General features: G+C 32.0%; 4 protein-coding genes across 6 annotated transcripts; all 4 read left to right on the top strand.

Annotated features, from left to right (window-relative positions):
• LOC102582327 (BES1/BZR1 homolog protein 4-like) lies at window positions 1-5,696 on the top strand. 2 transcript variants are annotated; one of them, XM_006356030.2, is made up of 3 exons: window positions 1-345; window positions 4,311-5,062; window positions 5,364-5,696. In XM_006356030.2, exons 1-3 carry the CDS (start codon window positions 130-132, stop codon window positions 5,365-5,367), a joined length of 972 nt encoding a protein of 323 aa, XP_006356092.1. In that variant the 5' UTR covers window positions 1-129; the 3' UTR covers window positions 5,368-5,696. The 2 variants fall into 2 exon arrangements, with proteins under 2 accessions (XP_006356092.1, XP_006356093.1); XM_006356031.2 differs by lacking the exon at window positions 5,364-5,696 and having other exon boundaries at window positions 4,311-5,066.
• A 4,502-nt stretch (window positions 5,697-10,198) lies between these two features.
• LOC102581997 (aquaporin NIP1-1-like) lies at window positions 10,199-13,373 on the top strand. Its single transcript, XM_006356029.2, has 5 exons — window positions 10,199-10,424; window positions 10,945-11,166; window positions 11,844-12,041; window positions 12,488-12,549; window positions 12,996-13,373. The coding sequence occupies exons 1-5, from the start codon at window positions 10,287-10,289 to the stop codon at window positions 13,207-13,209; spliced, it is 834 nt and encodes a 277-aa protein (XP_006356091.1). The 5' UTR covers window positions 10,199-10,286; the 3' UTR covers window positions 13,210-13,373.
• A 1,932-nt stretch (window positions 13,374-15,305) lies between these two features.
• On the top strand, window positions 15,306-17,932 carry LOC102596680 (probable E3 ubiquitin-protein ligase RNF217). Its single transcript, XM_015312689.1, has 2 exons — window positions 15,306-16,105; window positions 17,830-17,932. Exons 1-2 carry the CDS (start codon window positions 15,306-15,308, stop codon window positions 17,930-17,932), a joined length of 903 nt encoding a protein of 300 aa, XP_015168175.1.
• A 2,381-nt stretch (window positions 17,933-20,313) lies between these two features.
• On the top strand, window positions 20,314-23,065 carry LOC102596349 (probable E3 ubiquitin-protein ligase RNF217). Of its 2 annotated transcripts, none has more exons than XM_006356066.2 (3): window positions 20,314-21,311; window positions 22,352-22,416; window positions 22,853-23,065. In XM_006356066.2, the coding sequence occupies exons 1-3, from the start codon at window positions 20,440-20,442 to the stop codon at window positions 22,870-22,872; spliced, it is 957 nt and encodes a 318-aa protein (XP_006356128.1). In that variant the 5' UTR covers window positions 20,314-20,439; the 3' UTR covers window positions 22,873-23,065. The 2 variants fall into 2 exon arrangements, with proteins under 2 accessions (XP_006356128.1, XP_015168156.1); XM_015312670.1 differs by having other exon boundaries at window positions 22,352-22,428.
• The last annotated feature ends 1,847 nt before the right edge of the window (window positions 23,066-24,912 follow it).

Genomic DNA, 24,912 nt, shown 5'->3' with positions numbered 1-24,912 from the left:
CCCTCCTCTTCTTCTTCATCTTACAAATTTTCAACTTCAAACCGATCCAGAACCAAACCGGTTTCACACTCGAACCGCTTTTTTAATCCGGTTCGATCCCTGTTTACAGCAGCAATTCCGGCGACCGGAATGACGTCCGGTACGAGGTTACCGACATGGAAGGAAAGAGAGAACAACAAAAGGAGAGAACGACGGCGAAGAGCGATCGCCGCGAAGATCTTCGCCGGACTTAGAATGTACGGTAACTATAAGCTCCCGAAACATTGTGATAACAACGAGGTGTTGAAAGCTCTGTGTAAAGAAGCTGGTTGGATCGTTGAAGAAGATGGAACTACTTACAAAAAGGTAAATTGAAGTTATTGCCTTTTTCTACTGATTTTTTTATATTCATCTAGCGAAACTGAGCTGATTAACCGATTCGGATTGAGCTAATTTTTTGTTTTATTTTCGATCGGAACATCAAGTTCATAGATTCATAGTCTGAGATTTTCTGAAAAGTTTGAATATTTCTACAAAATGCTCGATTTGGACGAGATTACCCCTGCTGAATACTTGTATTTTCACACTCTATCTATACTTTTGCTTTATTGTAGAAGGTCAACGCAGTCATTTTTTACGCGTTTGGCCATAGATTTAAAGTATTTTTCACTTTTTTCCCACGAATTTATGGAGTTGGAGTTGAAAATTGAAGAAAAATAGTTTATAGGCTATTGTTGAATTTGAATTTTCACGGCGAAACATTGATGTTCAAATAAAGTGTAATTACTCCGAGAAAAAGTGAACAATTTTTATGGTCAAATGTGTCCAAATTTACTGCATTTTCACCTGTGGGCTGTGATGCTTCTTGAAAGCGACGTTCTTTGAGTTTTTGCAGTTTCTGTCTCCTAACTCGAGCAGATTCTTTTTTACTTTCTTAAAGGGCATTTTGGGAATTTTAAAGGCTCACCACTCAAAGCACATAGTACAACCTCTTGATGCATCACTGTCTCTGGCATTGTCATCCCATATTTCTAACAAAGTTTTAAGTTTTATACACTGATGATGTAAAATACAAGCACAATAAACTAATTACAGTAAATTTTCATAATAATAGTAGGAGTATAGTAAATAATACTCTCAACTTTTCAATTTATGTGGAAAAATTTGAATATGTACTGAGTTTAAGAAAAAGGGAGAATTTTTTAAACTTATGGTTAAAAAAAACATGACATAACATTTGCTAGCTATAAGACTTTTGAAATGTTAGTCTTAAACATTTCGTGAAATTGTGTGGTTTTAAAATTTTCTCACTAATGGTAAAATGATAAGTTTAAGATGAATGATTTCTAATTTTAGAAAGTTGTTATGTTTTTCCTGAACAGACTGTAAAGGAAATTTGTCATATAAATTAACTTGGCAGGAGTATAACATGTTAAGTTACTCTTATTTTTTATATTGTATAACATGTTAAGTTACTCTTATTTTTTATATTGTCGGGTCATATAGCAAGGGCGGAGGTAGCCTTTAGCATATGGGTTTGGCTGAATCCAGTGTCGTTGGTCCAAACCATGTATATATGTTAAAGATAAATTACTAGCACTTAAGGTTGCCGACTTGTTGACCTAGAATTGAGAACTCATAAAACTCAAATCTTGGATCTGCGTCTATCGATAACGTTAAATTAGTTTCTAATAATTTGTGTATCCAATTTGGTTATAGTCTTTTACCGAGATTTCCGGGGTTAAATGCATTGCCAATCTAAAGTCAAGCATGTGATTCAATAGTTGTTTTGAGGTGGTGTGGATTGGTTATCAAATTTGTGGGCCTTAGATGTTCTTGAATGTTGGGTGTCATTTATTATACTTTATGTTGCAGTTTGTTATAAAGTTTATAATGTATTGATTATAATATAAAAGGAAAGTAGATATCAAATCTTTGGATTCTGTATCACAAAAAAGAGAAAAAAAATGGAGTAATTAATTGTTGAGGCTGTAAAGCGTGTGGGAAATTAATTTTGGATTGGATGGGAGGAGAACTGTTTATGGGTCTCAGAGTATAAATTTATAATCATGGTGTTGACACTACTGATAGTGCCATCATTCTTTGCCCCTTTAGGGTGTGGGTGTGGGTTATGTCCAATTCTTTTTGGGTATGTTGGTACTTTATATCATGAATATGTAGGGATTGTCTGTCATTATATTGAGTCTTTGGTCAATGGTGGGGAAGGGGACCAATAATTCATAATTGTTGTGGATGAAAACTTTAATGGCCATTTGATGACAAAAAGAGTTCAGATTTGTGGTGATGCATATGGAGCCTAAATCTAAAAATTGGAAGGTGGATAACAGTCACCACTGGACTGCTAAAGATGACTCCACTAATACTTTTTATGAAGGTGGTGTCCCCGCCAGCGTGAGACCTATCAGAAACAAGCTTTTTACCTGCACAAGTTATGGGTAAGGTCTGCGTCCACACTACTACCCGGATCCTCCACTTGTGGGATAAAACTGGGTGTGTTGTTGTTGTGGTGAGGTGATGTCCCCGCCAGCTTGTGCGTAACTCGATTAATTCCACCAGGCACATGTTATCTTCCACCAGCACAAGTACCGGGTGATGACTCCAGTAATATTTGTGAATTTATGTGGAATGAGGTCAATTGGAGTGGATGAGGAACTCTTATATCATGGACTGAGTTAAAATATTAGGGACTACTAAACAATATTCAAAGTACCTTAGTTAAAAATATTCATGTCAAACAGAAAATAGCCACACTATCTGAAAAAAGAGTTGGCTTAACTGCATACTGTTGGCTTGCTAAGCCCAAAGGAATAGGAGGATCAACCCACGTGGAGAGATTTGATTTTCCTCTTCAAAACAGAAGGAAATTTGGGAAGGGTAGAGCTTGGTATAGGGTCCTAGAATACAGTAGGGTCGTGCCCTTAAGAAGGTTCAAACAATAAGAGAGTTCCAAACCTTAATGCATGCACCTTCGTACAAGTGGTGCATACATGATTGAAGGCGATTCTACCAACTTGAACCGTTACTAGAAAGACCATATGATTAAGTACTTTAACCCTTGTCATCATTTACTTGGAAACGATTTTCTCAGTGTAAAAGAGGTGGAATTTATTTATTTATTTATTTTAAAGAGCAAACTTATTGCTGAGCTCAGATCCATCCTAATATAGGTGATTTTTCTTTAAATGTACTGAAGATGAATTTCAGATTTCTTTTTTACATATAGGTGAATGAAGAGGTTATATACAATGTACATTAAAGATATGAGGTCCTACCAATGAGTATTTGGTTAAATTTTTTATTAATTAGCAAATGGTTTTCCATTTCATTGGGTTTGATCTCCTTTCATTTCCTACTTGTAAGTTTTGTACTGTGATCCTGATCAACCGATAGTATCAATCACTGGATAAGTAAAGAGCGCAATGGTTTCAGAAGAGCTGAGTTTTGTTGGTCCATGTGTTGCAGAAGTTGGTTTCTAACAGCAAAGTAGATTGCTAACCTCATAAGAACAGAATTTTGGTTGCTCTGGATTCATGAGATTACTCCCTCTGTTCCTAATTACTTGTCCACTTTTGAATTGACACATCTATTAAGAAAATAATGATTTACGTAGTGAGTTTACCATTTTACCCCTATTAATTATGAAGTGGATGAATTAAAAACTTAAGATTTTCAAGAAGTTCTACCTTTTTCAAAGTAATTAATTAAGGGTATAATAGGGACAAGTAATTAGGGACAATTAAAAAAGGAAAAGTGGACAAGTAATTAGGGACAGAGGGAGTACTATTTTCAAGTGCCGTCTCTGCTTCTGTGTCGATAGGTATATTATAGAACAATGGTAGAGATGAGCGGTCAAGGTACAACCCGGTGTGCAAAATTAGTGTGCATTCTTGGTGGCTTTTGTTTGAGTTGATATTTTAATTGATGACTTGGAAAATTATCAAGGCATTCAGGTCTGCCTGATTGCTTGGCACTAAAATACCATCTTGTTAATGCTGCATACAACAACAACAACAAACCCTTTCTTATCCCACAAGTGGGATCTGGGGAGGGTAGGTAGGGTAGAGAGGCTGTTTCCACTCAGCTCAAAGATTGTTTATGCTGCGTCTAAAACTTAGATGTCTGACGTCTTTAAAGAATGATGAGAACTTAATTGGCTCATTGTTTATCAGCTAGTAGTCATCAATGTGCAACACCTTATGAATATGACGTTTGCTTCTGCCATAATTGCATTGTTCTGGTGGCAGATTTATTCTCGATTCTTTTTGTGATTATTCATTTTTGTATATGCTAATCGATTCTCTATTTTCCAGGGATGCAAGCCAGTTGGGCATGTGGATATTATAGGTTATTCAGCATCTGTTAGCCCCTGCTCATCTTACCAACCGAGTCCAGGTGCTTCGTATAATCCAAGTCCTGCTTCATCATCTTTCCCTAGCCCAGTCTCATCCAATTATGTTGCAAATGTCCAAAATAATCATGATCCTAACACACTAATTCCTTGGCTTAAGAATCTCTCATCCGGATCATCGCCTTCATCATCCAGATTTCCCCACCATTTGTACATTCCTGGGAGCTCTATAAGTGCGCCTGTTACTCCACCTTTGAGCTCTCCCACAGCTCGTACACCTAGAATGAGTGATGATCCCATGGCAAATTCAGGGTGGGCACAACAACACTATGCCTTCTTACCATCCTCTACCCCCGCCAGTCCTGGTCGTCAAACACCACCAGATTCAGGTTGGCTTTCTGGTGTTCAAACTCCACAAGACGGACCTTCATCCCCTACGTTTAGCCTTGTCTCACCAAATCCATTCGGATTCAAGGAGCCAATATCAAATGGAGGGTCTCGGATGTGGACACCAGGGCAAAGCGGGGCATGTTCTCCTGCAATTGCGTCAGGTATAGACCAAACAGCTGACGTACCAATGTCGGATGCTATTTCAGCAGAGTTTGCATTTGGCAGCCATATGATGGGATTAGTGAAGCCATGGGAAGGTGAAAGAATTCACGAGGAGTGTGCGACTGATGATCTCGAGCTTACACTTGGCAACTCCAGCACTAGGTAACCTCTTCTTATTACCAACTTTTTGTCATAAATATGTTTGCAACACGCTTATGCTGACCCACAAGCAAAGTTAGTTTACAACGGTGATGTCTAGGCTAGCTCGCGCGCACCTCGACTAATTTCACCGGTTACCTTGTACCTCCCACTAAGCATAGGTATACCAGTTACTCTGTCCACCAACACTTCGACATATAGAAAGAAATCACCTGCTTTGCTTTAGATCTTTTCTCCTCCCTCTCCATTGACCACTAGGTCACACACTCGAGTCTGATTATTATTTCTTTTGCTGATTTTGCAGATAGAGAAGAGAAGTCTACTTATTCATTGATTTTGATCATAAACATATCTTTGTGCAAATTTGAAGTTAAACTTATGTTAATCACTTCTGGATGTGAAGATGTTTTGGTTAGTAAAACCAATTTAAAATGCACAGTAGCAACAAATGTTACATTTTCTTGTAGATTGAAGTATTTATTTTTGCACATTTTCCCTTGAATTTTCCCTGTATTTGTAGTACTATCCCAATTTTTTATATTCTTTTTATTTTTTCCTCTTTCAAGATTGGAATTACTTTTTAATGTAGTTATCTTTTGTAATTGTTCACATGATATAGTTTGTAGGAGTTGACTTACAAGGAGTGTTTTTCTATATTTTATTGTTTATTTACGATTTGTCAAGATCAAGTCAATATCTTTGGGTCGTTTAGTTCACATACTAGTTCCTAATAGTGTTTTTCTCTTTTATGATTAACGTTAATTGCTTATTAGTAAAATAAGTTGAACACCCAAATGTTTTCTAGTTGAGTCTGATGTGTATAACTCTCATCGACCACCTATATCATCGTCATCCATTTCACCACCACCATCAACTACCTTCACCAAGCACAACCATCGTCACGATGACCATCATTGCTAGATTTTAGAGGAATCAAACTACTTTTATGTACAACACCATATAAATTAAGATTTTATCACATTTAAATATATCATCTTAACAATCAAATATATACCATTCAAATTCAAATATTCTAAATTTTAAATGTGGCCTTAGACCTTAGTACACACATTAAGGTTGTATATATGGACCCAAGTCCAAAGGAGACAACATAACTAGTGGTTTTGGTTGTTAATACCTAGATATGGTGTCAAAGCCACTCTGCCTGCAATGTTAGGTAGTGGTACGACATGTATCGCGATTTGATATAGTATAAAGTTTAAGCAAATATCGATCACATGGTGAGTTGAACCTCAATTGAATATAAGTGAACCCCATATCTTTATGACAATGTAACACACTTAGTTAAGTATGTATGTAATAAAGCAAACCTTAGACTCTAATGACGCGTTTAATCAAAGTCAAGGGGCCTATATGTCTTTTGAAAAAACAATATAAAACAGACTAATAATTTCCTTGTGATGAGAAGTAAGAAAATTATAAAAAGTGAAGTGTATATCACAAGTCATTGCCTGCCATTTCAAAAAAGATAAATCAACTAACAAATTCCATGAATCATGGGGTAAATGACTAAATACTTCTTTTTGCCCTTAGCTACAATATTTTATTACTACTTTTCCTAATTCATTCACAAGAATTATGTGTGAACACTTGGTTCAACAAAGTAAGATTCCAAAAATAAAGTGGTGTAGTATCAAATTTGGACTTTGGATATATAACATAAAGTTGAATAGTTGAAATATCTTGTGTTTGACTGTTAGTTAAGATTATGAATCAGGATTGTGGCAGGACGGATAAAATTCCTCTATTTTTAATCAAAGGTCTCAGCAGGTTTGACCCTTGAATATGAGGGAACAAACATGTCAGGGAGCAATTCTCCCTAAATATAAGCGTCTTACACGCTACAAATTTGAATTAGTCGGGGTTACAATACGAGTATCAGACATCGGATGGAAACCAAAATAATCAAAATAGATGTGTTAGTTAATATGCAATCTTGATCTTTTAATATATATATTTTTTTGAGACAAGAAGTCAATATAAGAGCATTTTGGAGACTTTTAATTAGAAATGGTAAATAGTGGGATGTTTTAGTGGGGTTAATGCATGCGGGTTAAAAAAGTTGTTTTTGCATGGCACTAATCATGCAAATTTTTGTGGGTTGTTGAATTTTTTTCACTCATATTGTGTAGCTTTTTATTAATTAATTAATGTTCAATTACTATGTTGTAAAAGAAGCTTCTGTTTGATTTCCTAATTTATATGGAATAATAATATAGTTGAAGCATGTTACAATTAACTGTTGGTGATATTGTTCGCTTTGAATTTTAATTTACACGATTTAAAAATATCTCCGGCTTGCTTTTAATTTTTTTTTTTTATATATATATATATATATAACATTGTGTTTTATCGACGTGAGATTTATGTGTTAATTACACGGTATCACTCAAATATTATATGTGCCTATAAAATGATGCAATCATGAGAAAATTATGAGATCACACAATGAGGAAACATATTATAAAGATGTGAAATGTGTTTTTTTTTAAAATAAAAGAGAAGTTACTCAAAAGCTGTTGACTTGATCTAATACAAAGTATATTGCTTGTTCTTTTTGACGTCTTCAACTAATAAAACAAAATAAATTACTTTGTTAAGTCGAATTGAAATATATTAAAAATATAAAATTTTACACTATCAATATATGTATATAATTTACATCCATGATCCAACTATTTAAAAGATTTGGGATCTTTAAGGTGAACAGATCGAAGAGTCTTGGAGTAACAATAAAGTTGACTTTGTGTTATTAATAGGTCATAAATTTGAGTCGTGAAATGATTAGAAACATCAAGATAAGTTGTCTACTTAACACCTTTAGGAATCCACCCCTTCCTCAAACTCGTGAATGCATGATGGATGCTTAGTGCATCGAGCTATTTCTATTTTTGGTATTTCATGTGAAGAGCTTAGTAAGAGGGCAAAATTAACAACTAGCGAATTTATGATTAGAAAATACACAAGTTTCATCAACACAAATCAATAATCATCATAAAATTTATTTGTACAAAAAAAAAGACGCGTTGAAGATATAATTAAATAAATATAAAGTGTCACTTTCAACATTTTAATTATTTAAATGAGCTCTCCATATAACCATCATCTATTGCAAGTTTTGTTCCTTAATTTTTTCTATTCCTTAATTATAAGTATATATATATATATGAGTAATATATATATATATATATTCTCCTTGGATGATTTGGACATGTTTATTGTTCTAGGATTCTAATATATTTCCTATGAAAAAAAATTAATTCTTTAGAAACATAGAATCTATCTAGCCAAATGTCCCTTTTCTTGCTTTTTCGCTAAATGTTTGATACTTATATCATAATTTGATTAATTTGAATTAGTATTATAGTATACGATTTATTAGAAATCTAGAGAAACATTTTTTATTAAAATCTTTTTTAATATTCAGGGATTGAATTTGAAATCTTTTGTTGAGAGTAAAGATTTAGAGCTTAGCCTCGACAAATTCTGAATTACGCCACATAAAATTCATTTACAGAAATTAAATGTGCTTCTTATTTTATATTTTTATTACACTTAAACTCGAATTCGAGATATCTGATTGAGGTACGTACGTAATGTCTTTCGACAATAATGGTAAACCGTTATTAAACTTTTTCATAAGTCATCCTCTGCCTCCCTATAGGCTATTCTCAAGGAAGGAAAAATGACAAGTTAAAATAAATAAATTATTGAATAATACTATCAATTAATTAGATGAGAATAGAGCAATTAAAATTACCTGCCATCAAATAACGTTTATACCAAAGAACAAATATACTTAATTAGTATTAATATATGCAGTAATTTCTAAGTGTCAACGTTTGCAGTTATTTTAGAAGTCACCCTCCTATACTAAAATAAAAAAAATCTACTAGACAAATATAAATAAAAAATGTTTGTATAATTTTCTTAAGCTAATTTAATCATGTTTCAATATGGATATAAGACACTTAACGAGAAATCAAAAAAATTAATCTTGTGTAACACATTTTTTTTAATGAATTGCTCTAGTTCAATAAAAACCGTTCAAGCAAAATTAGTGTACATCTTCTTTCTCAATTTATGTAACACACATTTTTTTAAAAAAATTCATAAATAAAATTTTTCATTTTTTGTCTATTGAAATGATTTATAGTCAATTAAATATAATTTTTTTTGTATAATTAACCAAAATTTCAAAAGCTTTTTTATTTTATTAAAATTTTATATCAAATTAAATAATATCATATAAATTGAGACGAATAAAGTATTGCTTCTTAATTTATATTAGATAAAAAAAAAAAATACAACTTTAGGATAAAAATGATAATAGAACTTTCATTTGTCAAGTGGATAGTAGGGCAACTAGTTAATGATTTGTGACAAAAAATTCTTCTTTATATTCATAACCTTCTTGGATCAGATATAATGCGCTATCTTTATTTACAGTTTAATTAATTAATTAATTAATGCTTACAAACTTTTCAAATATATCCACTCATTGAAAAAATAAAGATTTATCGAAAACTCACATTTGAAGGTGTATTTTTTTTAATAGGTTATACTATGTTTGATATATTCTTGATCTGTTTTTAGTGTCTAGTACTGCTTTTTTAATATAATGGACCTTAAATTTGATGAGACTTTCTAGTGTTTCTAGTTTATTCTTTTTTCACAATTCTCCTCACTTATATAATAAATTTGAAGAATTAAAAATTTTCAAAAATATATTTTAAAATTCACATTGAATTAATTCTCAACCATTAGGCAAATGACTACTTTAATTTGTTACTGAGTTTCTTAAAAGATATTTCTCAAGTATTTTGTAAAAAATTTCAATATAAATATAAAATCTATCCATTTAAATTACTGAGTTTTCAAGAATCCGCACCCAATACTCTAAATCCGCCCCTACACATGATAGACTATTTTTTTATCATTTTTTTTTCATCTCTTTGTCAAAGTATAGATCTCTCATAAAGAAACAAAAAAGGCAAAAAAACAGAAAAAGAATAAAGTTGTCTCTTCCTCTTTCCTCTTTCTTTTTTAAATTTTTTATTAATCAATTTTTTCAAACTATTTTTTTTTGTCTATAAATAGGAGATAACCCTTGTTCTTCACAACTACCTCCTTAGTATTAATCCATCTTATATACCCTCCTTTTGTTTTCTTGAACAATTAATTAAGGATTAATTATATATTATCTATGGCTGATCATCAGATTAATGTTAATGGAAATATTAATCATGGTGTAAGTTTAAATATTAAAGAAGATCATGATTTGAATAATCACAAAGAGTCTTCTTCAACCTCAAGTTTTCTTACTGTTCCTTTTATTCAAAAGGTGAGTACTTAACATCTTAATTAATCTTCTTGTTGGTAAATTTTTTGTATGTGAAAAAAAAAATATAATTAATTACTACAATTTTTTCTATGAAAAATGAAAAATGATGGTGAGACACGAGCCTAAATTTTTTGTCTATTACGATTATATCATCTAAAAGTTTAAATGGTTATTTATTAAAAAAACATCTAGATAGAATAATTTCTTACATCCGATTATTATGACGTTCCTGTATTTGTTTTGTGGCCCGATAAATTTGAGTTTGTGTCACGTAAGGCCTATTTTTTTTATAAAAAAAAACTCTTTCTATCAATATTTCTTCCTTTATTTATTCATTCCAGCATAATCCTGGATGGTATCTAGCTAGTTTGAATATTTGATGTATATATCTTTTCTTATTTTGATTAATTATGACGATTCCAAACTCCACTTGTTGTATTCCACTGATCAAATATATGATTTGATTAACTATGATTATTTCAGACGTTACTTATAAAATTACACTGATCGAATTTTACAGATAATAGCAGAAATGATAGGAACATATTTCTTGATATTTGCTGGATGTGGATCAGTAGTGGTAAATGCAGATAAAGGGATGATAACATTTCCAGGAATAGCCATAACTTGGGGACTTGTTGTAATGGTTATGGTTTACTCTGTTGGCCATATTTCTGGTGCACATTTTAACCCTGCTGTCACTATTGCATTTGCCTCTGTCAAAAGGTTCCCTTGGAAACAGGTATTCTTTCCGTTTCAATTTATATGACGTAATATTTAGATAAGTATGTTTTTTGAACAGTTCAGTGCATTAAGCTCCCTATATGTGCAGGACTCCAAAAGGATTGACCATAAGAGTCTATTATACACAGTCTTACCTTGTATTTATGCAAAAGACTGTTTTTATCGCTCAAACTTATGACATGCTGATCATATGACAACTTTATCAATTTATATGACATAATTTAATTGGACACAATTTTTTTTAAAATTGACAATTTCTTAAACTTACCAATTAACTTTTATTTACACATATGAGTTGTAGTTGCTTGTCTTGATTGAGCATCTGGTCGAGTATATGAGCTATATGATTTAATAAGTCATAAAATCTCAGGCTTATTTCAATGAAGGATGATTATATATATAACTAAAAGAGGTGACATATTTGAGACGATTAATTTATCTACGTTAATGAACGTTTAAGAACACATACATAATTTTAAAAAAAAATTAAGCTACAAATGTCTAAAATGAATGGTGAACACTTTACTATGTGTTCAAATGTTCAACTGAGATAATATGTAGTTCGAGGAGTATCTAAATAAACTTTACTGTCAAATTTAAGAGATTGATAATATATTAATTCCGTCGAAAAAAAATGAAGATTTTTAAGACAAATATATCTTTTCCTTTTTTAAGGTACCAGCTTATGTAGCAGCTCAAGTCCTTGGAGCAACCTTAGCAAGTGGAACTTTACGATTAATATTCAACGGAAAACACGATCACTTCGCCGGAACCCTACCGTCCGGCACCGATTTTCAATCCTTTGTCGTTGAATTTATAATTACTTTCTATCTCATGTTCGTCATCTCCGGTGTTGCAACCGATAATCGAGCTGTAAGTAATCTTTCTGTCCTAATTTATATGGTGGTATCTGACTGAACATAGAATTTATCAAATGGAAAATGATTTTGTTGTCTAAAGCGAATCATAAACATTTATGTGCTTTAAAATTATCTCATTAAGAGTAAAATAAAAAAAATAAAAAATATATTTATTTTGAATAAAAATATATGGCATCTAATGAAACTATAATATAAGGGTATTTTAAACCATAATCAAAAGTTGAAGGGTTGGTTTGAATCTTTTCTCTCTAATATAGAATTGGACACGTGTAATTCATTCATTTCATGCTAAAGTTATGTTAATATTAGAGTAAATTAATTTATTTCGAATTAATTTCTTGAAGTAATTTTATTAGTTGAATTAGAAAATTGCTTAGGGATTCTTAAACATTCATTGTTCCATAATTAAAATATTTTTATCATGTTTATTATTTGCAGATTGGAGAACTTGCTGGTCTTGCTGTGGGGGCAACAATTTTGCTTAATGTGATGTTTACCGGGTAATTACTCTCTAATTAATTGTAAAAATAGTCGTCGTAAATTTCAAATTCCACAAGTAAAACTCCAAGCTATTTACACCTAACTACTCATAGGTATAAAATTTTATGCATAATATACATCTAATTAATCAAATTCCACAAGTAAACTCCTTTTTTAGTTGACATGCATAAATTAGATACTGATTACGCATATAATATACACTAGCCGACTTTCATTTTAGTATTTTCTTTCCATACTTGATTTTGATACGCTATCGAAAACATTCTCTCTACTTTCACTAGAAATACTGCATACACCCCTCCCAAATCTCACCCCAAACTCAACACTTACGAAATTATACCGGATATGTTCTTGTTGTTTATCAATCAATTATGTGTAACTTAAGTGCTTGAGCGAGCGGCTATTTAGGTTAATTCTTACGTACTAATGAGTTGTGGTGGAACAGACCGATATCGGGGGCATCGATGAATCCAGCAAGGAGTTTGGGCCCAGCAATAGTGTCAAGCCATTACAAAGGCCTATGGATTTATTTGGTCAGCCCAACACTTGGGGCCATTGCTGGTGCTTGGGTTTACAATATAATCAGATTTACTGACAAACCTTTGCGTGAAATAACCAAAAGTGGATCTTTTCTCAAGTCCAAAAATTCTAGCACTTAAAAAGTGGACATATTTGCAAAAAGTAGTAATAATGGATGATGAAAGTGGTTACTTTTGCAATACACAAAGGGAATAGGTTATAAAGTGGTTACTTTTATAATACACAAAGGGAAAAGGCTATGTATTTTGTAATATAATAAATGAAGTAAATCTATGTTTTTTTTTTCTTAGAAAATTGTATGTCTTACCTACTTTTGCCGTCCTATTTTATGTAAAAGTGTTACTAGTATTTAAAGAAAATGGCATTCAGATTAACGAATTCGCAAAAGTACATTTCAAATTAGGGATATTTCGTGTTCATGCGAGGTTTATGTGAAAGATGGTATAACAAAGAAATGGACCATAAACAACATATGTGATACGTACTATATAAAAAAGTTACAATTTTATCCTTTAAAAATTAAACACAAATACTATAAATATCTCTATGTACAATATGAAAAAGGGGAAAAGGTCCAAATTTGCCCCCTTCTATTAAAAATTCTTTTGTTTTAATATCTTTGCACTTAGTAAATTGTCAAATATTTGCTCATGTTATTAACAAAATTTGAGCATGAAATAAGTCGATTAAACATGTTTTAATTATTCTAAAAATATCCCTTAAATTTTCATTATGATTTATAAAATTTCTCAAGGTAAAACTATTTTAAGGTTAAATATAAAACCGAAACTTTATCCAAAAGTAGGTGACAAAATTAAATCAAAGTTTTTTAACATATAAAACAAAGTTGCTCGATTTTTCCAATGGTACAATTTTGATCTTTTCCTTTATTTTATTTTATTTTTTAAAAAAACTTTTTTTTAATAGTTATTCATGGCCCCACTTTCCAAAAAAGAAAAATGTCCAAAAAAACTTAAAAAGTTAAAGAAAATTGCCTACTTATCCTACTAGTGTAACTTTAGGGTGTTCGGGACGGACCGGACTGGTCCGGTTCACAAAACTTCAACCCGACCAGTTCGATGTCCGGTTTGGAGGGACCAATTCAAGCAGTCACATAATTAGGCTAGCCTGGACCTGGCGGAAGTTGGTTTGAACCAATTTTAGGTAGGCCTGGCTCGTCAGACAAGTATAGTGCAACTTGTCCGGTCCATGGAAAATTCAACTCGGTCAATTCGGAGTCCAGGTTGAAGGGAGGAGTTCAACCGTTACATAAATTGGTCTGATTCGATTTGGATGAAAATTGATTCGATTTGATGTTAGCTCGACCTGTAAGACATGCATAATACAACTTGTCCCGTTCATTAAAAAAATCAAGCCTATCAATTCGGGTAGTTCAACCTGTTGTTAGTCGGTCTATCCCATTTGATAATCATAGTTTAACTTCCTCGGGTCCGTAGAAAATTCAACCCGGTCAATTTGGGTCCTTGTTGGAGGGAGGAGTTCAATAGTCTCATAAATTGGACTAATTCGGTTCGGACGGAAATTGATTCGATTCGATTTGATTTGATGTCAGCTCGACCCGTTAGATAGGCATAGAGTACACCTTGCCCGACCCATAAAACATTCAACCCGATTAATCTAGGTAGTTCGATCCGATTTTGGGTCTGTCTGCCTAGTGTTTTGGACGGCCAGAGGCGACAAGAGTCTGCCTCGCCACTAGGGGCAGGACCACGTTGGGTCAAGAGGGTTCATATGAATCCACCTTGTAAAAAAAATACACGATATATATAAGTATATTTGTCTTCTGAAAAAACAAGTATAAATAAAATATTGACCCCATTAAAACAAATGATAGCCTTTGATAAAGTGGGTTCATTTTTGTGGAAGTACCCAGGTTCTAAACCAGACAACAACACACTAATTTATTAGCTTGGGCCTCCCCCGCCAAAAAAAACATCCAAAATTGAGTCAGCCCGTCCCGGCCCATTAGACATGCATAGTACTCTGGGAAAGCCCTATGCACTAAAAGTTCTTGCTATGGGTAGGTTTGGGAAAGGGTCCGACCACAAAAGCCTATTATAATACGTAATCTTTCCTTGTGTACAATCCTAAAAGAAGCATTGCCTTCTCCATCACGTAACAAACTCACATAAACAACCTCCTTTATACTTCAATTTTTCTTACCTTATTGCAATTATTTTTTCTTACTTCAACAATGGAAGTAATCTGCACCGCCGCCGTGAAAATTATAAACATCAGTGACGACGATGACAACGACTACCACGACGATGACGTTTTAGTAATACACTCAACTCAAAAAATTCCAAGGCGTAAGCGTAAACGAGCTGTACGGACAAACTTTGAATCAGTTCGTTCAAATCGCAGCCGTACTGGAACGGAAAAAGTCTTAATTGAAATATCCGATGGTGAAATTGAAATTTTATTGAATAATTCAAACTTCATATGTGAGATTTGCATCGATGAGAAGCCAATGACGGAAATTTTTCAAATTATGGGTTGTAATCATTCTTACTGTAATCAATGTACTGTCAATTACATAGCCTCAAAGCTACAACAGAACATTCCACAAATTTCGTGCCCTGTTTTGGGTTGCAATGGGAATTACGAACCTTATTATTGCAGATCGATTCTTCCTAAACAAGTTTTTGATAGATGGGGAGACGTGTTATGCGAGAGGATGATTATGGATTCTGAGAAATTATACTGTCCTTATAAAAATTGCTTAGCTCTTTTGATCCATGAAATTCGGGAAAAATATATGGTGAATAGTCATTCAAAATGTCCGGAATGTAAGAAATTGTTCTGTGCTAATTGTAAAGTTCCATGGCATAAAGGGATTTCGTGTGAAGAATTTAAGAAACTGCAAAAAAATAATGAAACGGGTACGGAAGATATGTTGCTTATGAAGCTTGCAAAGCGCAAGCGATGGCAGAGGTGTCCAAAATGCAGAATCTATGTGGCTAGGAATAAAGGTTGCGCTCATATAATATGCAGGTTAGTTTCGAGTTTTGATTTTGTAGTCTTTTACAAATATAATTATATGTTATATGTTTATAAAATGAATTGAGTTTTAATTTTATAGTCTTTTACAATTATAATTATATATTATATGTTTATAAAATGAATTGAATTTTGATTTTGTAGTCTTTTACAAATATAATTATATTTTATATGTTTATAAAATGGATTATGGAGGTTATATATTATATGTTTATAAAATGGATTATGGAGGTTGGTTTCAAGTTTTGGTTTTCTATTCCTCTACAAATATTAGATGTTTATAAAATGAATTCAGAAAGTTGAAGATGTTTATAAAATGAATTTATAAAGTTGATATTTATGAGTTTAGTATTATGACGGTTTTGATTTATTGTTCTGAGTTAATACTCACATATTTAATATATTTTGTTAACATTTCGTTTGGATGGTTCTTAACTACCATATATTATAATATATGGTATTGTGTTTTATTGTATGGTATGAATACAACATTCGATAATTTTATCGTTCATTCTCATTCTGAGAACTTTAGAGAAAATAGTTTTTAAAAATCCTAATAAAATTGATTTTTGGAAATGTTTTTCTCGAAATGAAGAGAATGAAGTGGTTGACATACAAAAATACTAGGTGATTTTTGATGGACAAAGTTACATATTTATATTGCTAGTGGGAGGTCGATATGCGTCTTGTAGAATTAGTCAAGAGATGCGAAAGATTACCCAAACACTAGGCCTAACTTTTGGTTTTTTATATTTTTTAATTTTTGAGATAGAAAGTTATTTCTAGATTTATGGTCATAAGCTAGACTATTTAAATATATATAATATAACAAAATATTTTTTAATCTTGTGGTTTTAAACATGTTATGTGGAAGTTAAATTTAAAAATTTAACATTCTTTAATACTTCGAAATGTACTAAAAGAAAGAAAGACACAATATATTATTTTTTGGTTGAAAAAAGCTTATAGTAATAATTCTATAATTACTAAAAAAATTGGGGCCATCAAATTTGGGGCTAAGACATATGCCTGATTTTTTTAAGGCATTGAGCCGCTCTTGACTGAACACACCCTAATACACGACTCACATATTTAATAGATTTTGTTAACATTTTGTTTCGATGGTTGTTATGTATTATTTAATAATATATCGTACTGTGTTTTATAGTATGGTCCTGTATTATTTTAATAAATACGATATTTAGATTGGTTGTATTACTTTCTGTCATTACATATTAACCCAGACAATCATATGGAGGTGAAAACTTATTTTTCTAGAGAATATGTTTTTAAAAATTTCTAATAAAATTGGTTTTTGGAAATATGTTTTAATCATCCAAGGATATAACTCGGTAGTCAATGAAGTGGTTGAGAGCAATGAAGTCTCAGGTTTAAATTTCAATGAAGACAAAAATATTAGGTGATTCTTCCCATCGTCCCTAGCTTGGTGGACAAAGTTACATGTTACATGTTGTTGGTGGTAGACAACATGTGAAATAAGTCAAGACATGCGAAAGGTGACCCAAACACTACGATCATAAAAAAAATAAAATTCTCCATATAGAAGACACAGTGTTTAAAGTGGTATTACATTATCTCGATATCTCCTCGATATCGATAATGATGACTGCTTAGGCATTTGACAATAGTAATTGTTAACAAGTTGTTGTGAATAATGTTTTAAAGTTCTGATGCATTATTGTTTTTAACATTTGCAGATGTGGATGCCACTTTTGTTACAAATGTGGAACAGATCAAATTCTTAATCCCAATCACCAATGCATAAAGTATAGTACCTTTTACTTCGAACCTGTTTCATAGAGGCAGATTTAATATTTGATATTTATAGGCTCTGAATTTTAAGATGTTGATTTGATCTATTAACATGATTTTTTGATATTTTAGTCGCTAAAATGATGGATTCTTGTTGTTTAATTATAGAAGTTGTCCGACACCAATTTATGTTGTTCTATAGTGCTATGCATGTAAAAACTATGGGCTAAAGTTGTTGAATTCAGCCGAATTCAAACATAATAACCTACATTTGTCCCTACCCCATCAGTACATGTACTAGACATAACTCTGATTATCAAGATTTAGTCTAGATAGAAGAAATACTGGAAAACGATTCTTGTCTTTCTTTAGAATGGAACACTCGACTTCTATGATTTTTAGTTTTTCACCTAGCTACTTCCACCATTCACTAAACTTACTTGTACGAAATAACTCAGCCTATCAAGATTTATGCTATATAGGAAGAGGTTACTTAGATGATTTTTGTCTTTCTTTAGAATTGAACACTCATTTTTCTGATTTTTTTAGTTTTTCACAACTACTTTCATAGTTCACTAGATCCTATCCTTGAGTACATCGTGATTGATTTACCTTTCTTCTTTCTATGTTTTGTGTTGTTATATGTGGCATGTCCATTAAGATTTTGTGCCATTATAGTACAAATTGATATATTTTTGCTCATACATGGAATTAATAAAACTAATTTATTTGAGACGCTCTTTATAATTTTCAGGTAAAGTAAATTGATAGAGTGAAAGAAGAAAATCTAAAGATGTGGTGCCATGAGATATTCAATTTGACGGTACTCTCTCATTGGGGCATGCCGACATTAATCTTGCGGCTGAGAACTATCTGGTGCGAGAGTAATTAAGATGCGAAACTTATAGAGCTATAGCTTTGTAATACTTTCTTCTCCAACTCACTCAATCGATAGGTTGAGGCAATCAACTTTTGTTTTTTTTTTCTTTTTCCTGATTCTTTAAGTTATTCAGATTATTATAGTGCCTTTTTCCTGTACAGACATTATAGATTTATTACATAATTGCATCTGAATAAAATATGATATTATTTTACTGTGCGTTTGATTAATTATTTTTATTACTTTGGAATAAGAAATTTTGAGGTTATTTATATCACATTCGTAGTATTAATCCTATGCTATTTTTTTTAAAACGTGCGATAATAATTTTGAAATTACTAAAAGAACCTTTTTAACAACCCAAATTGTAATTGTAACCACATGAAATACTTCGAGAGTGAATCTTAATTATCAGAATAATACTAAAAGAACAATACTTGTAATAATTATATATTTATATGCTATCTTTATCATTAGAATAATACTAATTACTAAAGGTTCCTTTTTATTCGATCCCAATAAAAAAAACTCCTACTAATATCATGCACAATATTCAAATTTCGAGATAAAAATTACTATTACTTCTTCTTCTTCTGTCCCTAATTATTTGTCCACTTTTGAATTGACACATCTATTAAGAAAACAATGATTAACAAAGTGAGTTTACCATTTTACATCTATCAATTATGAAATGAATGAATTAAAAACTTAGAATTTTTAATAAGTTCTACATTTTTCAAAGTAATTGAGGCTACAATAAGAATTTTTTTTTGTCCTTTCTTGATTTAAAAATAGATAAGTAATTAAGGACAAAGGGAGTACTTTTTAAAAGACGACATGTTTAATTTATAAATTTAGACTTGTCAATATAATCTCAACTTCTTATCTTGATGACGTGAATTTCAATTATTCAGTAATCGGATTATATTTCCAAATTTACACTTATCAAAATCTCAACTTCTCTTCTTAATGTAAAATTCAATTAGTCATATCACAAAACAAATATTCACTCCTAATAAAAAATACTCCTATTAGTTCCCTAGTATCTCATACTCAAGTTTTGAGGATAAAGTTACCTTTCGAAAGACGAATTTTATTTCTAAATTTTAAACTTATATTCATATAATTCTCAACCTTCTCTTTTCGTCAACTTAGTTCTCAATTAGTCAGATCATAAAGCGAGTATCAAACGTCCAATAAAAAAAATATAATATATAAATATGTCTTTTAATTTAGTTTTAGTTTACAATTAAGCCCTTCAATTTTAATTTTAGATGTGCACAAATAAATATTTAAACTTTTATAAAGTTGAACAAATAAATATATACATAAGACTTAGATGTTTACTTATTCAATTTTATATAAGTTTAAATGCCTATTTATGCATACTAAAAATTTTCGGACATAAATATAAATCGAAGTAAGTTAAAGCGGGCATGTAAAAAATAACAAAAAACCACACTCCTATTAGCATTTAAAGTTCAAATTTTTTCCTTTCCGAATCCCTAACGAATCTTATTCTCTTCTTCTTCTTCACCAAATACGAAAAAGAAAAATTGTTTTCTTCAGAATCGTAAAGGTTACTATAAACCTTTTCAAATTCTAGCAAATTTTCACTATATAAATATATATTCTTGCTGTTTAATGCTAAAAAGATTAATTTTTTTTACAAAAAATGGAAGTGGCAAATTCTTCTTCTTTGGGTGTGAAGATTATTGATATTGCTGATGATAACGATGATATTTTAGTCATATATGAAACCCCAAAAGCTTCAAAAGGTAAAAGAAAAAAGTTTATTAAACCAATTTCAGTAGAAAATTACTTTTGTTCAAAACCTAGCTGCAGTGGTACAAAAAAAGTGATGATTGATATTTCTGATGATGAAATTGAGTTTTTGGGTACCAAATTTGTACAAAAATCGAAAGGGGTTTCGAATATCAAGTCGATTGTTATCGATGATGATGATGATGTGAATGAGTTGGTTGATAAGTTGTTTACTTGTGATATTTGTGTTGATGAAAAATGTGTTAATGAAGTTTTCAAGATTATGGGTTGTAGTCATTCTTATTGCAAAGAATGTATGGCTAAGTATATTGGTATGAAGCTTCAAGAAAATATATGTCGAATTTCATGTCCTGTTTCGGGTTGTAATGGGCAATTAGAGCCGTATAATTGTCGTTCGATTTTGCCTAAGGAAGTTTTTGATAGATGGGGAGATGTGTTGTGTGAGGCATTGATTATGGGTTCGGAGAGATTTTATTGTCCGTTTAAGGATTGTTCCGCGCTTCTTTTGATTGATGAAAATGGTAAGAATTCTGTTGTGATTCAGTCCGAATGTCCGGAATGTAGGAGGTTGTTCTGTGCCAAGTGTAAAGTTGCTTGGCATTCGGGGATTGTATGTGAAGAATTTCAGAAGTTGAATAAGGACGAGAGGGAAAAAGAGGATTTGCAGCTTATGCAACTTGCTAAGGGTCAAGCATGGCAGAGATGTCCGCGGTGTAGGATATATGTCGCGAGAGCTGCTGGTTGCGCCCAAATGGTTTGTAGGTTAGCTAGTTAGTTACTCTCTCCGTTTCAATTTATCTGTTTCGTTTTGACTATAAGTTGTTTTAATCTTGTGGTCCTCTTAAACTAAAGATGTGTAAAATGTATGAAAATACTCTTTAATCTTGTGGTTTTAAGCATGTCATGTAAGTTAGGACTAAAAATTTGCCAAAAAATGAAAGGGACGTGCTTTTTGAAGTCGAAGGAGTATATGGTTTTTGTGATCAAAGATGTCTAAGCTTAGATGTTTTAATCTATTTGCTCAATATATGTTATTTGCCTTTAGTCAGAAGTAGAAGTGGAGGGTGCCATTTGCTCCACACTTTAGAAAAAGTAAAAAATTACGGATGATGTGAAAAAAGTACCTAAGGAGTGAGAAAGAATAGACATGGTTACGAGAACCGAAGTTTAGGCTGACTACTTTGGTAGAGCAACACCTAGGAAGATTTATCCCTACCCCTTGCCTTGTCTTGTCTTCCAGTGTTGCCAATTCCCAAGTACAAAGGGAAGACCGAAGCCATAATACAGGCGCGACCTCGAAAATTATCTACTTGTTTATAAGAATTTGATTGCTTGTAAGCGTACACACATCTCTGATTTGCCATGTCGACTGATGAAGAGGGTCGGTGCAGAGAGTTGACCGAAGCAAAGGCAGCTATGTGTGTGTATGCGTATAATTAGTTGTGTTAAATTCTCAACTACAGCCCCTGTATCATTAGGATTTTCAATTTTATCCTTGTTCTGCTGCTGGCTGCAATGAAATCTTGCGTGCTTGTAATTACATTGTTCTTTTAAAGCTATGATAAATCTAGCTAAGCAAAAATGCATAGTCTGCTCTTTTATTTTCAATAACCGTCACATATTTTGTTTATTTTTGTTGGCGATTCTACAAAATCTTTGTTGCTAATGTTCTTTGTTACGCTAACAAACAATAAAGCCGATAACTTGGATGCTTCAATTCCACTCATAGGCAATATGGTTTAATGCTGACTTTATCTTTACGTAGCCAAATTGTGATGCATTCGTTATGTTAACACTTGCAGGTGTGGATGTGGCTTTTGTTACAAATGTGGAGCTGAGTCAACTAATCACCATTGCAAACGCTGTGGTACTTAAAGACGTATTTCGTTTGAACTTATTAGTATTGTTCTTTCTTCTTTTTGTTCCCAAAATTACGAGTCCTCTGTAGATGTAGCACTCTGCTTAGAATATAATTGCGAGTTTTACTCAGTGATCTCTTTTCTCAATCTTGATTAGATCTTAAATGGATATAGTGGTGATACATGAAAACCTGTCCATAAACTATGTTTCTCAGACTTTCCAAAATTGTTGTTGCAACGTGCACCCATGTCGGATTCTCCAAATACACTACTTTTAAAGTATCCGACATGCAACTGTTGACATTTTTGAAGAGTCTGAGGAACATAGTACATAAATATGCATACATATATTTCGCCATTCTTGGAAGATATTTCATATATATCGTCTTCCGGGCAAAAGGAAACTAATAGAACTAATGTTGAGATGCTCTTTTGTATTTTCAGGTATATTGAACGGATTGTAGATATCTCTCCAGAGGTGCAAATGCGCGATTTCTAGTTTTTTTTTATCGTCGCTCTAGGGGTATTTTAGTGATAGGTTCTTATTTTACTCAACTTGTGGATATAGATTTTCAGATTTGTGACTTAGAAGAGATGACTAAATAAATAGCTCAAATGACTTATCTTCTAATCATTTGTATGAATGTTGGTTATTGATTTGGTAGCTTAGTACCTAAATATACAAGAACTATGTTTCAGTCGTAATCAATGAGATCGACTATATGAATTTTCATTGATCAAGTTATTTTAAAATTCTCTTAGGGCTAAATAATAAAAATAAATCAATGCAAGTTCTTTTGCCTCTCTTATCTCCTACTTTAATATAGAAATCTATGTGTCAAAAATACCCCTCAACTTCAATTTATTAGTTGATTATAGCCCTGCCGTTAAAACAAAGTTATTTATACCCTTGTCGTTACTAATTTCACCATTTATACCCCTCAATTGACGGAAATCCCCAAACTAACTCAAATTAACCAATTTTTACTTAAATTGCCCAATTTTAACCCGACCTGACCCACCCAATAATATAGCCCATTTTGTTCCATCTTCATTTTGTTCATCTTCATCCTTAAAACTTGTGTTCCTTTTCAAAAACAATAAAATCATCCAACACAACCCAACAATATCGAAAATAATGTAATAATGGCTATGAGCCCAAAAACACAAGAACACAACAATGATTAAATACAGATAATCGGAGCATTATTTTTCAGTCAGATCTAAAAAATTGTCTGAATTACTGGAGCTTGGAGCTCTAATTCGTCGTTGATGATTTCCTCCGGTCTACCGGAGTTAGGATTTCACGGTGGTGGCTGGACACTGTTAGCGATGTGGGTCTGGATGAGAGAGCAGAGAGCAGAGTCAGTTTTCCATGTTTGACCAGTTCTTGGAATCAGAGAGGAAGACCTAGCTCTATCGATCAAAATAAAATAAAATAAAAAGGCCACCAGACTGAAGTTAGAGATACAGTTCATGTTTCAAGTAATTAAAATGAAATTTTCAATTGGGAATAGTTGTATCAGGGATATTAATATATACCAAAAACTATACTAAATTATTAGTACTAAAAAAAGGAACACATACCTCTTTGGAATCTTCTTATGCCTCGCATAGTTCACAAGGAACCAGCCACCAACATTGAACTTTATATCGAGCAGGTATGGGAAAAATTATAAATAGATGAATAGTAATGCTTATGTATCAACCTATGTCAGCTTAAGAACATTATTGGGAATTTTTCGGAAGAACTTAAAGCTACGGAATCCACAAGTTTAAAGATGAAGATGAAGATGAACAAGAATGAAGATAGAACAAAAATGGGTTATATTATTGGGTGGGTCGGGTCGGGTCGGGTCGGGTTAAAATTGGGCAATTTAAGTAAAAATTGGTTAATTTGAGTTAGTTTGGGGATTTCCGTCAATTGAGGGGGTATAAAATGGTGAAATTAGTAACGACAAGGGTATAAATAACTTTGTTTTAACGGCAGGGGTATAGTCAACTAATAAACTAAAGTTGAGGGGTATTTTTGACCCTTTTCCCTAAAATATATTTATTTATACAAATCTACGTAATGTAATTTTCTGACGAATGAGATTAAGTTAAACCCCCTTTAACAAAGATAACTATATCGTTGGCATTATCTTTTCTGCCTATGATTGAAAAATAGTTACTATCACGGACTTTTAAATTGCATCTATTAAATTTTATACGTAATAGAGTTTCACGTATTGAATTTGAAACTTCATGACAATGACTTTTTTTTAATACAGAATCGAAAAATCCATGGTAAACAATTTAAATAAATGTAACTAGTTTGTCCCTCATAAATATAAATAATTGAGAAAAGGGATCTTTTATAATTTGCGAGTTAACTAAGGCGATCAAGATGGAAATCATCAACAAAAACATATAGAATAAGGTATAAATTACAAATTGCTCCATTTAATTATGATAAGTAGCCCTCTAAGTTATTAGTACAACTCACTCCTATTTTCCCAAAA

This window comes from Solanum tuberosum, unplaced genomic scaffold (assembly GCF_000226075.1).
Source record: "Solanum tuberosum cultivar DM 1-3 516 R44 unplaced genomic scaffold, SolTub_3.0 scf00214, whole genome shotgun sequence".
NCBI lineage: Eukaryota > Viridiplantae > Streptophyta > Magnoliopsida > Solanales > Solanaceae > Solanum > Solanum tuberosum.
The sequence above is the reverse complement of the archived record's forward strand: the minus strand, read 5'-3'. Positions and strand labels throughout refer to the sequence as shown.

Excerpts from the sequence above, each read along its gene's own strand:
- LOC102582327 (XM_006356030.2), top strand. The coding sequence starts at position 130 with ATGACGTCCGGTACGAGGTTACCGACATGGAAGGAAAGAGAGAACAAC. Across the intron at positions 346-4,310 it reads ATGGAACTACTTACAAAAAG|GGATGCAAGCCAGTTGGGCA; the intron begins GTAAATTGAAGT and ends TCTATTTTCCAG.
- LOC102581997 (XM_006356029.2), top strand. The coding sequence starts at position 10,287 with ATGGCTGATCATCAGATTAATGTTAATGGAAATATTAATCATGGTGTA. Across the intron at positions 11,167-11,843 it reads AAAGGTTCCCTTGGAAACAG|GTACCAGCTTATGTAGCAGC; the intron begins GTATTCTTTCCG and ends TCCTTTTTTAAG. Across the intron at positions 12,550-12,995 it reads CTTAATGTGATGTTTACCGG|ACCGATATCGGGGGCATCGA; the intron begins GTAATTACTCTC and ends GTGGTGGAACAG.
- LOC102596680 (XM_015312689.1), top strand. The coding sequence starts at position 15,306 with ATGGAAGTAATCTGCACCGCCGCCGTGAAAATTATAAACATCAGTGAC. Across the intron at positions 16,106-17,829 it reads TGCGCTCATATAATATGCAG|ATGTGGATGCCACTTTTGTT; the intron begins GTTAGTTTCGAG and ends TAACATTTGCAG.
- LOC102596349 (XM_006356066.2), top strand. The coding sequence starts at position 20,440 with ATGGAAGTGGCAAATTCTTCTTCTTTGGGTGTGAAGATTATTGATATT. Across the intron at positions 21,312-22,351 it reads TGCGCCCAAATGGTTTGTAG|GTGTGGATGTGGCTTTTGTT; the intron begins GTTAGCTAGTTA and ends TAACACTTGCAG. Across the intron at positions 22,417-22,852 it reads TCACCATTGCAAACGCTGTG|GTATATTGAACGGATTGTAG; the intron begins GTACTTAAAGAC and ends TTGTATTTTCAG.